At 43.4% G+C, this 16,800-nt stretch overlaps 1 protein-coding gene across 1 annotated transcript in view; it reads right to left on the bottom strand.

Annotated features, from left to right (window-relative positions):
* The window catches only part of LOC134351204 (zinc finger protein 850-like), a 308,750-nt gene that overhangs the window by 276,184 nt on the left and 15,766 nt on the right, over nt 1-16,800 (bottom strand). Inside the window, exons 4-9 of the mRNA XM_063057314.1 lie at nt 16,506-16,643; nt 12,715-12,986; nt 10,775-10,842; nt 8,764-8,954; nt 7,116-8,176; nt 6,156-6,280 (exon numbers count right to left, since the gene is read on the bottom strand). Coding sequence (XP_062913384.1) covers nt 6,156-6,280; nt 7,116-8,176; nt 8,764-8,954; nt 10,775-10,842; nt 12,715-12,986; nt 16,506-16,643 — 1,855 coding nt within the window. The remainder of the gene's footprint in view (nt 1-6,155; nt 6,281-7,115; nt 8,177-8,763; nt 8,955-10,774; nt 10,843-12,714; nt 12,987-16,505; nt 16,644-16,800) is intronic.

The following is a 16,800-nucleotide window of genomic DNA, read 5'->3' as shown; positions in this document are numbered from 1 at the left end:
GTCATATGCTGGTGATAATAAACCTGGATCTGATTCTGGTGGATCTTGGGTAAGGGTTGAAATGGGCAGTGTGGGGTTGGGGAACTTAGAGGATGGAAGTTGCAGAGGAGAGAGCAACAGAGGTTACAAGCGTATTAACGATGCAGGAGTCTATAGCCTGACTTTTCTCAGTTGCGCTTGAGTCTAATTTTTCTGATTTTTCTCTTTGGTGACTTGGCATTCAGCATGGGGATGTGAAACTGTGTGACTGGGTTGACAATAGAGCATGTGGTATTCAAGCAGACACACTGTGTAGTGAGCGTTAGGAAGGACAGACAGATGATTAGTCAAAATTGCTGTCACTGGGTTGAGTTGCAGTGTAGCAGCGGGGCAAAATCAAAAGGGTAATAAATACAGGACTGAAAGTGTTATATTTGAAAGCACTCAAGCTACGGAATAAGGTTGTTGATCCTGTAGCTCAGTCAGGGAATGGCAGGTATGATGTTGTGGGCATCAATGAGTCATGGTTGATAGAGGAGTATAATTGGGAGCTTAACATCCAGGGATCACAGTATATTGAAAGGACAAGCAGAAGGGCTCAGAGTCATAGAAAAGTACAGCACAGTATCAAGCCCTTCAGCCCATCTAGTCCATAATAAAACCTTTTAATCTGCCTACTTCCATCAACGTCCACTGGTACCATAGCCCTCAATACTCCTCCCATGCTTAAACATTGAAATTCAGCTTGACACCACATGTGATGGCAGTTCATTCCACACTCTCATGACTCTCAGAGTGTAAGAGTTTTCCTTCAATGTTCCCCAAGTCCTCAACTTTGCTTGTTGCTCTGCAGCTGGGGCGGTGTCGAAGCGCTCGGCGTAGGATGGTGCTCAGAGAGACTGTGTCGGAGGCTCGAAGTTTTCGGACGGACTCAGAGTCCGCTGCTTCCAATGGTGCTGCATCGGCAAGTTGGCAGCGCTTGGAGGTTCATGGCAGGGAGAGTTTCTCCCTTCTACTGCTTGCGTGAGATGATGAAGCTATTGGCGAAATGAAAATTCTTTTTACCATGTCCATGGTCTGCCCTTTATCAAATTATGGTATTGCTTTGCACTTTTGTAACTACATTCTATAATTATGTGGTTTTGTAAGTTTTAGTCTTGGTTTGTCCTGTGTTTTCTTGTGATATCATTCTGGAGGAACGTTGCATCATTTTTTAATGCATGCATTTCTAAATGACAATAAACGAGGACTGAGTGTCCTCATAATCTAAAAACTTTTCACATTCCATGCTTAATCCATGATCTCTGCTTATAATCCCACCTAACCTCAATTGTCAAAGTCTGCTGGTATTGACGCTATATATACCCTTCATAATTTTGAATATCTCCATCAAATCACCCCTCAGTCTTCTACATTCTGAGGAATAAATTGTACATGAGAGCGCAATGATCCAAAAATTGCATGCTTTTCCTCCTGCACCAATTCCTTAGCCACATGTTGAACTGTATAATCTTCTTATTTCTATCCTCACTAGCACGTGGCACTAATAGTAATCCTTCTGCAGAACCAGTCATAAGGAGGTGGCTGGAAACAGCCCCAAGTGCAAGACACAGACACTGAAGTACTAGGGAGAGGACTAGAATACAGGGCGAGGGCAAGGACATGGACACAAAAACTGAGAACCCGGACAGGACTGGACAAGAGAGCTAGGAGCCCGGGTTTGGACTCTGAGCTAGAGACGGGACAAGAACCTGGGTCTTGCCTCTGGCTCAGACCCCAGAACTAGGCAAGGACAAGACTTGGCTGGCAGGCTGGACTAGGCTGGAGTCTTCAGACTTGAGGCGAGGCTGGAGACCAGAGACTTGAGGTGAGGCGGGAGTCCAGAGACTTGAGTCGAGGCTTGAGACTTGAGGTGAGGCATGGGGTCTTGAAGCTTAGCTTGGCTAGAGGCTTGGGGTCTTCAAGCTCCTCCTGGGCAGGGCGCGGATCTCCACCAAGAAGGGACAGAAGGGACAAGAAGGGACAGAACCAACCGCAGGGTAACAGCAAGACGGCCTGACTAACCCAGCACAGGCAAGGGACAGGAAGGGACAGAACTGACCGCAGGGTAACGGCAAGACGGCCTGACTTACCCAGCGGAGGCAAGGGACAGGAAGGGAGCCCGGTACAGGCTGGCTCCAAGAGAAGACTTCAGGTGAGGCGAGGCGAAAGTTACTGGCAAGACAAGGCAAGGCTTCAGGCAAGGAAACAGAAGGCAGGGGAAGGGATACAAGGAGTAAGGACAAGAACAATCTAGCAGCCACGCCCTGGTGTCCGGAGGTATTTATTCAGCCAGCCACAACGAGAATCAGCTGCCTCAATTAGTGCTCAACAGGAACAGAAACAGGGTAGACAGGAAAACCTGGAGCAAGGGTCGATGGACCAGACCGTGAACTGGAACACGGACTTCATGGACCAGACCATGACAGAACCTTTCAACTCTTCCTTCCTACTGTATGTCTTTGGTATCTACATTGACCCGACAACAACCTCTGGCTATTCCTCCTCCCATTTAAGAATGCTGAAGTCTGAATCAGAGATATTCCAGAGCATTGTCTAAGGAGGCAACGTACCATCTACGAATCTCATTCTCGTCCACAGAACCTCCTTTCTGTACCCCTAACTAATGAATCCCCAATCACTGCAGCTAACCTCTGCTACCCCCTTCCCATCTGAATCGCAGAATCAGGCTAAGCGCCAGATACTTGTCCACTATGACTTAATTCTGATAGGTCATTCTACCAACACCTCTCCCCCCCACAACAGTATCAAATTTTGTCTACCAGTTGTCAAGGGGTTGGCCACAGGTGCAGTCTGCACTTGCTCTTTAATTCCTTTTCCCTCCCTGTCATCCAGTTTCCTGTGTCCTGCACCTTGGGTGTAACTACCTCTTCATTTGTCTTATCTATCACAATCTCAGGGTGGCATGGCTCTGTTGCTGAACAATGAAATCAAATCCTTAGAAAGAGGTGAAATGGGATTGGAATATGTAGAATTGTTGTGGGGAGAATTAAATATAGACAAAGGTAAAAAGACCGTATACAAGCCTCCAAACAGTAGCCAGGATGTGGGCTACAAAGTTACAATGGGAGATAGAAAAATCATTTCTGAAGAGCAATGTTAGGATAGTCATAGGAGATTTCAATAAGCACATAAATTGGAAAAATCAGGTTGGTGCTGGTTTTGGATCCCAAGAAAGAGAGTTTCTACAATGCATTTGGGTTTGGCTTTTTAGAGCAGCTTGAGTCCAGTGGGGTATCAGCGGTTTTTGATCAGGTGTTGTGTAATGAACTGGATTTGATGAGGGAGCTTAAGGTGAAGAAACTCTTAGGAAGCAACAATTATAATATGATAGAATGCTCCCAAGAATTTGAGAGGAAGAAGTTAAAGTCAAACGTATCAATATTGCAGTGGTGAAAAGGGAATTACAGAGGCATATGAGAGGCGATGGCTGAAGTTGATTGGAAAGGGGTAGATGAAGGGGGTCTGGAGGTAGATGAGTCATCCAGACAAGATGGTCTACACCACAGGGTTCTGAAAAAGATAGCTGAAGAGATTGTGAAGGCATTGGTAATGATCTTTTAAGAATCAATAGATTCTGGCATGGTTCTGGAGGATTGAAAAATTGCAAATGTCTTTCAACTCTTCACATGAGAGAGACAGAGGAAAGGAAATTACACGCCAGTGTGGCACATAATAAAATAGGCATGATTACATTAAGGGAAACTCATACCTGAGAAACCTAAGGGAGTGCTTTGAGGAAATAACAAGCAGGGTAAAGAAAGGAGAATGGGTAGATGTTGTGTACTCAGATTTTCAGCAGGCATTTCACATGGTGCTGCACATGAAGCTGCTAAATGAGATAAGAGCCCATGGCATTGGCAGCATGGACACAGCATTGCCTGACTGGCAAAGGAAAGGGTGGGAATAAACTACACCTTTTCTAATTGGTGCCAGTAACTAGTGGTGTGACTGCAGGTGCTAGTGTTGGGACTGCTTCTTTTCATGGTGTATTTCAATCATCTGAATGACAGAGTTGATGGCTTTTAGGCCAAGTTTGTGCAGGATACGAAGACAGGTGTACATGTAGGTTATGTTGAGGAAGCAGGGAGTTTGCAGAAATAGTTATACAGATTAGAATAATGGGTAAAGAAATGGCAGATGACAGTTTCTGGAAGTTTATGGTCATGCACTATAGTAGAAGGATTAATAGTGTAAACTATTTTCTAAACGGGAAGTAAATTCAAATGTTACCATTCATTTTGAGAGGACTTGAATAGAAAAACAAGCATACAATGCTAAGGCTTTATAAAGCACTGGTGCGGCGTCTCTTTGAGTACTGTAGGTATTTTTAGGCCCCGCATTAAAGAACGGATGTGCTGATGATGGAGAACGTCCAAAGGTTCACAAACAAGATTCCAGAATTAAAGATATATCATTTAAGGAGCTTTTAATGGCTCTGGGCCTCTACCTTCAGAAAATGGTATGAGAAATGGATTATTCCTGGTGCTGGTGGTGCGGGGCAATTCTTACTGCAGAAATAGGCAACGCTGGAAGAACTCAGCATGATGGGGTGTGCAAAGCTCATTGAGAATTTGGGTACAGGAGGACAAAGAGCTCTCTGCCTCAGGGTAGATAAGGTCAGAGCCGACTGTAAAGACATGACAGAGGTTGGCAACAGCGTCAGCGAAGTGAAAGGTGTTGGGGCTGGGTTCAGCGAAGCTTGAGGGATTGAGGCAGGAGTCAGGAAAGGGATAAGAGTTTACAGCTGGAGTCGAAGCCGGAACCAGGTTCAGGGAAGAGTATGGGATTGTAGTTAGTGAACGGTAGGGGGAGGAAGCCAGAGTCAGAGACGGGTAGTGGGGTCAGCATAGCATAGACGGTTGCAGTTAGAAATAGGAGAGGGCTGAAGTCTACAGGAACAAAAAAGGGTGGCGAGTTCAGAGAATATGCAAGGGGAGTGAAATTCAAATCAGTTTGTGGAGATGAGGAGTAGCCGTAGGAGTCCAGCGGTGGGTCGGGACAGCTAGTACGATAGGAGGTTGTGTAGGGAGTTAAGAACTACTGTCAGGGAAGGGTACAGGTGGAGCTGTGGTCAGTGAATTGTGGGGTTTGAACCTGGGCTCAACAAAACTTCGAAGTTTAGAGATGTCAGTGATACTGAGATGGGAAGATTGGGGGCGGGAGAGTGGCTCATCAAAGTTTCTGGAGACGAGGGTTTGGGAGGCGTAGGAGACCAATCTCGGGTGGGGAGTAAATAAAATGAGCAGTAGCACCAAACGGCAGAATGACAGATCTCAGGAAAGGGGTCGGGGCAAGCGAGCTTATTATATTTCTAAATACGAAAGTCATGCAACCAGAATTATCCACAAAATCCCCTCCAGTCTTATTCTTGTCCGGACAAACACGAGAAAGTGTGCAGGTGCAGGAAATCCAACGCAACACGCTGGAGGAATTCAGCGGGCCAGACAGCAGCTAGGGAAAAGTGTAAACAGTCGACATTTCGGGCCGAGACCTTTCATCTGAGCTAGAGAGAAAGAGGAGAAGTCACAGTAAGAACTGTTACTGTCGACTGTTCAGGAACCTTCGCTCAGCTTAACACACAGGATATCTGTAATAATCGAACCGGATAGATTTCTTTGGGATGAAGTGTTTATCGGGGAGTTTTCCTCTCGCTGTAGACGCTGCTTGTCATTTTGGGCTTTCCCAAATGTGCACAGACTACAAAGGAGTAGCTGCTATGGGTCAGGTGTTCAATAGCCCACAAAAAGCAGCAGCACAGAACACACAAATTGCGAACAAACTTCCCTCAGCTTCACGTTCAGTCTTTGAAGGATCATGATTCACTATATGCACCCTTTCTTTTATTTATCACATCATCAATAAAGGTAATTTCTTTCGCCCCAAAAGGAAAATCGGAATGGCGGTGGGAGGGTCAGAAGCACTCCATCTAATCCGTGCTGCCCCCAGTAAGGGCGGAGAATCTCCAGACAGTGCAAATTACAACTTCAACTTTATACTCATCTCACATTTATTATGCATGCTTACCGAACACAGCATTTCCCTTCTCGCCTTGAATCGTCAGAAATTCCTGATTCGACTCTCGTACCTACCAGATTCTAGATTCTCGTACCTACCAGATTCGACTCTCGGACCTGCTGGATTCCAGACGCCCACTGTGTGGAACTTTACGCACGCCGGATGAACAAAGAATATGGATCAAGCGATCCGGACACAGATCTCGGTGGTAGCCGGTCGCAGTCTGTGGTAGTAGTCAGAGGAGTCGGAAGAATTTCGGCAAAACAAAGACTGTGAATGCTAGACGACAAATGCGCAGTTAGACTGCAACCAGCTGGGATGAAGTGCAGTGAGCTGCAAAGGTTTGGTGCTGAGGTAGTAGAGGATTACCCGGTGACCAACGCCGGCAGTATGCTGAGCAGATTTATAGTTCCCTTGGAACAACCGGCAATACGGTGCGCAATGGACATCGGATTTTACGCAACCACCTCTAAAACAACAATTCGGTCACGTTTATTCAGAGAACAATTAGTTTATTATCATTAACATATTACCCGCAAAACGTGGGGTGCTGGACAATAATTTTACTCGGCAATATTTTAAAAACGTACAGTGCACAACGATACGAATTAAACTTGTTTCATCCCTGAAACATCTGTTAAATACATTAAATTCACAGTGGGGCAGTGCTTTTCCCAGTCGGAAGATGCTGCCTTGACAGAGTGGGTGGAACATGCACCAGTGATATCGCCCCTCAAATTCCAATTCACGCAGGTTGTGGGAAACGACGGGGCCCAAAACTTCACATAAATACATCAACAAAAAGAGTAAAATACGGGACGTATAAGTAAAAAAATACAATTTGAGAAAAAAAACTATTCACGGTCATTTAGAAAGATTCACTGAACTTTAATAAATACGGAAACAACAGGAATTCTGCAGATGCTGGAAATTCAAGCAACATACATCAAAGTTGCTGCTTGGCCTGCTGCGTTCACCAGCAACTTTGATGTATGTTGCTTTAATAAATACAGAATTAATTACCGTTGTGTTCGTTATTGTTCAATACAACTTCTCACATGAATTGTGAAAGCTGATGAATCCCTGAAGACATTCCCACACGTGTGACAAGTTTCAACACAAGTGTGAGATTTCTGCTGGTGAAGATGAGCAAAGCTCTTCCCACATTCGGAACATTTATATGGCCTCTCTCCGGTGTGGGTCCGCTGGTGTTGATGGAGGTGGCCTGACACTGTGAAACCCTTCCCACATTCGGAACATTTATACGGCCTCTCTCCGGTGTGGGTCCGCTGGTGTCGGTGGAGGCTCCCTGACACCGTGAAACTCTTCCCACATTCGGAACATTTATACCGCCTCTCTCCGGTGTGGGTCCGCTGGTGTCGGTGGAGGCTCCCTGACACCGTGAAACTCTTCCCACATTCGGAACATTTATACGGCCTCTCTCCGGTGTGGGTCCGCTGGTGTTGATGGAGGTTTCCTGACTCTGTGAAACTCTTCCCACATTCGGAACATTTATACGGCCTCTCTCCGGTGTGGGTCCTCTGGTGTTGATGGAGGCTCCCTGCCCGTGTGAAACTCTTCCCACATTCGGGACATTTATACGGCCTCTCTCCGGTGTGGGTCCGCTGGTGTCGGTGGAGGTCCCCTGACACCGTGAAACTCTTCCCACATTCGGAACATTTATACGGCCTCTCTCCGGTGTGGGTCCGCTGGTGTTGATGGAGGTTTCCTGCCTGTGTGAAACTCTTCCCACAGTCGGAACACTTATACGGCCTCTCTCCGGTGTGGGTCCGCTGGTGTCGGTGGAAGCTCTCCGCCCATGTGAAACTCTTCCCACAGTCCGGACATTCATGCTGTCTCTGCTTTTTGCCAGCTTGAGGGTAATCTGACTTGGCAAATGTCCTCTTTCTATCGGATACTGTGAGTGGATCCTGCCTACGTTTCGACACTGGACTCTGACCATCTTGGTTTACATTGGAGGTCGATGGTTCTCCAGTTGATGTTGGTCTGGACGCTGCAGCGTGTCGTCTCAAATGCCGTTTAAGGAAATCTGTTGTGGTAAATGCAATGTTGCACTGAGGGCAAGGATAACAGTCACTCTGGGTCACTTGATGTGATACTGGAGAGAAAAAAAACAGAAAATATCACTTTCAGCAAAATATACAAGAATCAATTTCGACGTGAGATCTGTAATTGCTTCATCATTATTGAGATGCCCTGAGACATTAATTCTTAGACTGTGGGTCGGGGGGGAAGGGTTTGAGGGGACAAAATTATGAAACTCTGCAGGATTTCCATAAATAATCAAGGATGATCGATTCCATCTCTGATCTCCTTCATGTATTAATCTTTAACAATTCCTCTAGCCTCTGTAGGTTAAAATGGGGAACAGAGAAGCAGAATGTACGTGTCAGATAAAATCACAAGCTGAGAATTGCTGCGGTCCACAGCAGGGCAATGGAACTGAATACATCTGTCAATATGCTCACAGGTTATAGACTTCTTTTAAATAAATCAATGCATCTATGAAATATACACATATCATTCAGTGCAGTTCTGTGTGCTTTAACTTTTGTCAAATATCTCATCTGCATGAGTTTGCTATGTTGTTTTTGATAGTTATACATTCCAGTTGAAATTCCGATAATAAATTTACAGTAAACATATTGTTTTCCTGGAGTTTGTTAAACTGATCAGAATGCTCACATTTTGCTTCCTGATTTGACATCCACATAGAGGTCCAAGTGATTCCCAGCTCCTTGGCATAATCATCACCGTACCAGACCAGTAACTCACAGTGAGTAGGAACTGGCTTACACGTCCTGTAGTAAATGTTTTCACAGTGCTGGAAGGCAACCAGGTTCTGTTCCTCCTCCTTTCTGGCACAGTTCACAAACCTGGAACACAAGAAGTAAATATGAAGTGAACACAGAAAGTGAAGTCTATTTGCAAAGCCGAATGAATGAAAGAAATCTCCAGTTCTGGCACAAATTCAAAAATGAAATATGGAAGACTCTTTGTCAGAAATCGGTCAAGCAGTCTTTCATCTGAAACTTTAACAAATTTCCTACCAGAAATGTAGACTAGCCTCCTCAATGTTCCCAGAACCTCCTCTTTTTATTTTATGTTTCAAGCATCTACAGTTTGTTTTAGATTTTTATGTCAAGTTCCAGTTGAATTTTCATTCAAGCATACATCAATCTAACCAAAACAAAACAATGTTCCTCTGGGGACAAGTTACAAAACATCTTCCCAACAGCACACTTCAAATAGCACACATTTATGATTCAACTTCAAATCTGATGTCTAGATAAAGCAATCTCACACAACTTAGATGCAGAATATTCTGACTGTGATATTAACAGGAGGGTAAAAACCAACAGGAGTGAGGAAGCGTGATGTGAAGTGGGTTAATACTTTCCTGAGACTTGCTGTGACTCCAACAGATCTCAGAATCTATGCCTGAGTTTAAACTGTGGTTTCAGTATCCCAGTCAGATCGAAACATGGCAGGCTGATTATTTTCAACACAAGAAATTCTGCAGACGTGAGGAATCCAGAGAAACATGCACAAAATGTTGGGGAATCAGCAGGCCGGGCAACATCAATGGAAATGAATAAATAGTCACTATTTCAGACCAAGATCCTTCTTATAGACAGAAAAGGAAAGGGAAAAGCAACAGAATAAAAAGGTGGGGGATCTAAAGGAGGATAGATAGAAAGTGATAGGTGACACTTGGTGGGCATGAAAGATAAAGGGCTGGAAAGGAAGGAACCAGATTGGAGAGGTGACAGAGAGACGAGGTAAGAGGTCAGAGTAGGAAATAGAAGAAGGGAGGGAGAGGATTTCACTTAACCATAAGAAACAGATATTGATAGCATCATGTTAGAGACTACCCAGTGGTACGAGAGGAGTCCATGGCGAGGAAGGAGGTGAATGGGCAGGTATAGTGATTTGGCCAGCTTGCAGGGGTAAGTGCTAGGAGGGACTTTGATAGATCGAATCCTTTTGGAGATGGCAGAAGTTTCAAAGAACGATGTGTTAGATGCATCGGCTCATGGGGTGGTAGGTAAGGAGAAGAGGAACTATGTCACTGTTAAAGCAGTGGGAAGATAGGATGAGTGCAAGTGTTCAGGAAATGGAGGAGATGCGGGTAAGGGCAGCATCAACAGTGGAGGAAGAGAAAACCCAGTTTTTGAAGAAAGAGTACATCTCTTATATCCTGGAAAGGAAAACTTCATCCTGGGAACAGATGTGGCAGAGATGAAAGAACTGGGAAAGGGGAATCATCTTTTTTAAACAGAAGATGAGGTGGGAGGAGGTATAGTCAAGAAAACCATTGGAATCAGTAGGTTGATAAAAATGGCAGTCGACAGTTTGGCTCCACAGATGGAGGCAGAGGAATCAAGAAATGGGATGGAGCTGTCAGAAATGGACCAAGTGGATGTAAGGGCAGGAAAGTTAGAGGAGAACTTGATGAAATTGACGACCTCAGCCTGGGTGCTTTGAATCAGCACCAATGCATTTGACATTATTGCAGCATCAGTTGGCAGCACAGGATCACAAGGCTTGAGGAAGGATTTGTGGGCCTTGGCCTGGTCTGAGGAGAAAAGTTCCTTTAGCTACAGAACAACTGTCAGAGAAAGTGTTGATTCTTCTGCAACATTCAAAATCACTTATCCATCATTGATTTGTAATTGTATAAATCTTTCCTTACCTCATCCAGTTTGAGTTAGCTTCATCCTGGGCATCTATGTATTCAAGTTCCTTGTTTGCCTTGCTGATCTATGGAAAAATATTTTGGTACAACTCCCTGATTAATGAAGAACATAAGCATGAAGTTTCCACATTTTCCCATACTATCAATTCAATTAATTATCCATTAATCTGTTTAATGAGCTTATGCTTTAAAAGCACAGCACTCCAACAATATTCCTGGGACACAAATCATGTGGAAAATGAGCTACTGGAATATATATTCGGAATTCAGTACAACTTTAAAAACTTTTGCATGGTAGTTAAAGTTTCTTTAGCTACTACAAAGTTCTGATCATTTGTGTTGGCCACAAACATTTAATGTACTCTCAATCCAGGAGTGTAGAAATCAGAATAAAAGGAAGGGTAACAGAGCAGGAACGTGACGGAGTATCTACTCAGCTGAGAGTGGGAAAGAACAAAGCTTGACAGTGTGTGAATGGTATTGAGAATCACTGGAACATGGGGAGAAGAGAGAAATTAAGGGTCAAAAGTTCTGTATTTTTTCTCAGCTGAGAATACTTGTCTGTAGCTGGTTCCCTAATTCCAGTGAAATATAATTTAATGACAAAGTTTAGCAGTGTACAAATAATGATGGTGGTAATAATGGAAGACAGGATTATCAACTATGGAGAACATTTTGTGAACATACTATCCTCTCACTGTTTTCCCTATGGTGGTGTTTAGCTGGTCTCGAGCTAGTAGGAACATATTTGCTCCAAAAATTCTCTTCAACAGGTGCAACCTAACACGTGGAGCATTGCAAACAACAGGAATTCTGCAAATTCTGTAAATTCAAGCAACACATATCAAAGTTGCTGGTGAACGCAGCAGGCCAGGCAGCATCTCTAGGAAGAGGTGCAGTCGACGTTTCAGGCCGAGACCCTTCGTCAGGACTAACTGAAGGAAGAGTGAATAAGAGATTTGAAAGTGGGAGGGGGAGGCGGAGATCCAAAATGATAGGAGAAGACAGGAGGGGGAGGGATGGAGCCAGGAGCTGGACAGGTGATTGGCAAAAGGGATACGAGAGGATCATGGGACAGGAGGTCCGGGAAGAAAGACAGGGGTGGGGGAAACCCAGAGGATGGGCAAGGGGTATATTCAGAGGGACAGAGGGAGAAAAAGGAGAGTGAGAGAAAGAACGCGTGTATAAAAATAAGTAACAGATGGGGTACGAGGGGGAGGTGGGGCATTAGCGGAAGTTAGAGAAGTCGATATTCATGCCATCAGGTTGGAGGCTACCCAGACGGAATATAAGGTGTTGTTCCTCCAACCTGAGTGTGGCTTCATCTTTACAGTAGAGGAGGCCGTGGATAGACATGTCAGAATGGGATGTGGAATTAAATGTTATCCACGGCCTCCTCTACTGTAAAGATGAAGCCACACTCAGGTTGGAGGAACAACACCTTATGTTCCGACTGGGTAGCCTCCAACCTGATGGCATGAACATCAACTTCTCTAACTTCCGCTAATGCCCACCTCCCCCTCGTACCCCATCTGTTATTTATTTTGATACACGCGTTCTTTCTCTCACTCTCCTTTTTCTCCCTCTGTCCCTCTGAATATACCCCTTGCCCATCCTCTGGGTTCCCCCCACCCCTGTCTTTCTTCCCGGACCTCCTGTCCCATGATCCTCTCGTATCCCTTTTGGCAATCACATGTCCAGCTCCTGGCTCCATTCCTCCCCCTCCAGTCTTCTCCTATCATTTTGGATCTCCGCCTCCCCCTCCCACTTTCAAATCTCTTATTCACTCTTCCTTCAGTTAGTCCTGATGAAGGGTCTCGGCCTGAAACGTCGACTGCACCTCTTCCTAGAGATGCTGCCTGGCCTGCTGCGTTCACCAGCAACTTTGATGTGTGTTACGTGGAGTATTGCTTTTGTTAACTGCAAGAGCTACTTACCACCCATGAATATCCACTGACAGCAGCTGCTTCTTCACTAGAAACCTCCCCTTCATATGGTCCAAAATGAACACCCCTGGGAATAAGCTTCCCTTCATTCCAGACACCCAGACCAGCTTTCTGAATTTTTGATGGGGCTATGTAGAGACCCTCAGGAAGTGTTAAACATGCTCTGTCTGGTTGATTGAAATCCACAACAGTGTCCTTCATAAAGATGGGTGGACCATGCACAGGGCATTCTTCAATAAAAAACGTCTCGCAGGCTTCACAAACTAAAATACAAAGTTAAGAACTGATCAGGATGTTGCTGTTCCTATAGCTGGTGGGAGCTAGTGCTGAGAAAGGCTAAATGATCCACGATGGATATAATTCTACTGCATGTCTTTGAATATAATACCATCATGAACTGGCTGCTGTGCAAAGCATCTGGAAAAATAATTGCTCAAAATATGAGAAAATCTACAGATGCTGGACTCCAAGCAACATACTCAACGTGCTGGAGGAACTAAGCAGGCTAGGCAGCTTCTATGAAAAAGAGAAAACAGATGATATTTTGGGCCGACACTTCGTCAGACTTGATCACCTCTTTTCCATGGATGGTGCCTGCCCTGCTGAATTTCTCCAGCATTTTGTGTGTGCATTGCTGAAAAAAATAGTATTTTCTATTGCTATGACCTATATGTGGAGACATTCCTAGTAAGTCAGATTAACAATGGAGATATGTAAAAAGTCACTTCATTAGGTCAGCTGTAGGTTAACATGAATATCTTGCGTTAAGATTGAACTGTTTCATTCAAAAGACCAATCAAATACAACTAAGTGTTCATTTATAAACTTGAAGAGAAACTCATGATGATCAAACACAATACTGTAATGATGCCAGGGAAACTGCAAAGAAAATGTTTAAAGCTAACAATGTCATGGCAAATAGGATCAACTCTAATAAAACTGCTTTAAAAAAGTTAAAGAAAAGTTCTAGGAGGACTTCCGGGTCATCGAGGGAATGGCGGCGTAAGGAAAAGGTCTCTCGACAAAAAAGAAGGTAAACTGCCCCAAAATCGAATTTAGACAAATACTTAATATTGCATAACTATATTAATAAAAGGGGCAAGGATGATGTCTAAGAACAAGAATAAAAAGTCCGCTCTGAAGGCTGATAAACATAAAGAGATGCAGCAAGGCGAAGGGCCTAGCTCTCCCACGGCAAGCCAGGACGGAGATAATGAGGGGGAATCGGTGACTTTGTCTTTGATTCTCGGAGAGATTCGCGAGTTCCGACAAGATAACAGCAAACAGCTGGAAGATATTAAAGGAGAAATAGTAAAAACTAACTTGCGGATAGATGAAGCCGAAGCGAGGATTGTTGGAATTGAAGAGACGCTACAAAATTCAGAGGAGGTGATAGCAGAAATGCTGAAGCTACAAGACCAACTCCAGTGGAAACTAATAGATCAAGAAGGCCGCTCGAGAAGGGAAAATGTGAGGATCTACAGAGTTCCCGAAGGAAAACCCGGATTGATGATTCCCTTCGTGGAGAAGCTGCTTAGAGAGAACCTTGATATACCGGCCGCAAAAGACCTACAGATAGAAAGGGCTCACCGTGTGTTGGCACCACAGCCTCCGGCAGGCACCCAGCCCAGATCGATTCTGATCAGATTTCTCAGTTACAGAACGAAGGAAGAGGTGCTTAAAAGAGCATGGCAAAAGAAAGGTTTCATGTGGAACAACTGTAAAATCAGTTTAGACCACGACTACGCACCGGGGATTCTTGCCAGACGGAAGGAATATACGGAAACACAGAGAGTCCTGAAGGAAAACAACATCAGATTCCAGACCCTGTATCCAGCTCGGCTGAGAGTCTTTTACGACGAAGGGACAAAAACTTACGCTACGGTGGAGGAGGCAACGTCGGACCTGGCGGACCGGGGACTACCTATTAAAGTTATCACCCAACCGGAGTCGCTACTGGAGAGGATTCGGCAGAAGTCGTGGCAGTTAGTGGGGCGAGGACGCTCCACTCGAACCAGAGTGTCAAACTATAAGGAAAAGCTGCAAATATTCAGACGCGAATGTACAGAGAATATAGATTAATTAAGAGAAATGACTGAAAAGAGTAAATCGGACTTAAAAGTAAAATGAAAACTGGTAACTGAAAATAATCTAGGCGGAATAACTTGAATGATAGCAATATGGTCGAGACATAAATAGGAGAAAATTCTCTATGATTATTCAAACTGCTGAGGGCCCTCTAACACAGGGTGAAGATAGAGGTTATCCCTCTGAACTGAGGCGGGTCGGTGCTCAGGCCTCACTGTGGGAAGTCGGAGAAAATTTTCAAATGTTATACGTTCAGAAATGTCTAGGGTGTGGTTATATGTCTTGGTTTACTGTTGAGAAGGGATTGCTTACTGTTTGGTTAGAAAAGGAGAGTGCTTTTTTTTCTACGAGAGAAAAATGCAAACTGAATTGGTAAAAATAATTTCCTATAATGTTAATGGGGTTTTGAATCCAATTAAAAGAAATAAGATTATGTCTAAATTGAAAAAAGAGAGGGCACAAATAGCTTTCCTCCATGAAACACATATGAGCCAATCTGAACATGGAAAATTAAAAAGAATGGGCTTTAAAAAAAAAAGTTCTATAATTTGAACTAATGAAGCATTTATAACTGGGCCACTGCATGAGAAAAGATACAAAATTTGATCAAAATCCAATGGAGTAAAGTGGTTGCACACTTTCTAGCAGAGGGGTACTTTCACAAACAAAAACCTGATGAATTAGTGTTTACATTTATTTTTGGTAATATTGGCTCAGGAAATGATGAAGTAGCATAAGATAAGAGTGATGGAGACAAAATGAAACATTCACTTTAAAAATGGTAAATGAAATTGTTAGCAACTGCAATATTCTTTTGAAGAAGGGAAATGGACAATTGGATGGAGAATCAAGACTGCAACAGCAACCAGTCACAAAAAGATAAAAATCTATAACAACATGGTCTGGAAATCTGAAATGAAAGCTGAAAATTCTGGAAACAGTCAGCAAATAAGTCAATATCTGTGAAATGTAAAATAGCAAAACATTTCATTCTGAAGTTCAGATCATGGGAATTAATCCAGAAATATTACTTCTTTTTCGTGATCTGCAGGTTACCTCTGATACTTGCGTAATATGACAGAATTCATTCATAACTGCACAGTAAGAAATCCCTTGGGAAAATATAGTGAAGTTATAGGAATCTGCATTGAGATAATTAGTGACAAAAATACATCAGAAATTATGACATTGAAGTCAAATCATTTATATACATATTAAGATCAGATTGCTAACATGTGAAAATAGAATAAAAAGTTATGACAGTAGGTTAAGAATGCTAACTATTTCAAGCCATATTTTGTTTGTTCATTGTAGGTTATCATAAGGATCAGTTGAAGCTATCGGTTTCGTAGAAGGCAGACTGTAATATTTCGCAGCTTGCCCTGGATTCAACTGTAGGTGGCAAAACAACCCATGAAAAATATCAGCAAATTAATTTAAACTGGACCAAGAAGATGCTGACCATACTGCAATGTGCAGAAGTAAATTTAGCATCAATCATGCGATTACTGGCCGTTAAAGTTAAAAGAGAAATCATACACTCGGATCCAACATGTCAGCACTCTTTTCCCAAACATTCTACACGTCTCATTGTTCCATCATTCCTATAGCCTCCCATTCCATTGTGTCATCAGAACAATTCTCCCAATATATTATGCATGCTTTAAACAAAAAGACTGATAATTTGGACCTACAAAGGTAGTCGTCATCACGAAGCTCTTGTTCCTCAATATAATTTTTTTTCTCTTTCTTTCGTAAATCATATTGCCTTTTCTCAGACACTTTGGTTGACTTATCATTTGTTGATCCAAACATATTTTTGGTGGAGACAGCTGGAATAACACAAAATGAGCAAATATTAAGCAAATTAAATTAATACAACATAGAACAGGACAATATTGTAACTGGCTAGTCTGTAATGTTGTACCAAATGAATTAAACTAGTAGTTAAATACCGATATAAATAAATCCCATCTGCCCATACAACAT

This window comes from Mobula hypostoma, chromosome 8 (assembly GCF_963921235.1).
Source record: "Mobula hypostoma chromosome 8, sMobHyp1.1, whole genome shotgun sequence".
NCBI lineage: Eukaryota > Metazoa > Chordata > Chondrichthyes > Myliobatiformes > Myliobatidae > Mobula > Mobula hypostoma.
This window is presented reverse-complemented; position numbering and strand designations above follow the sequence as displayed.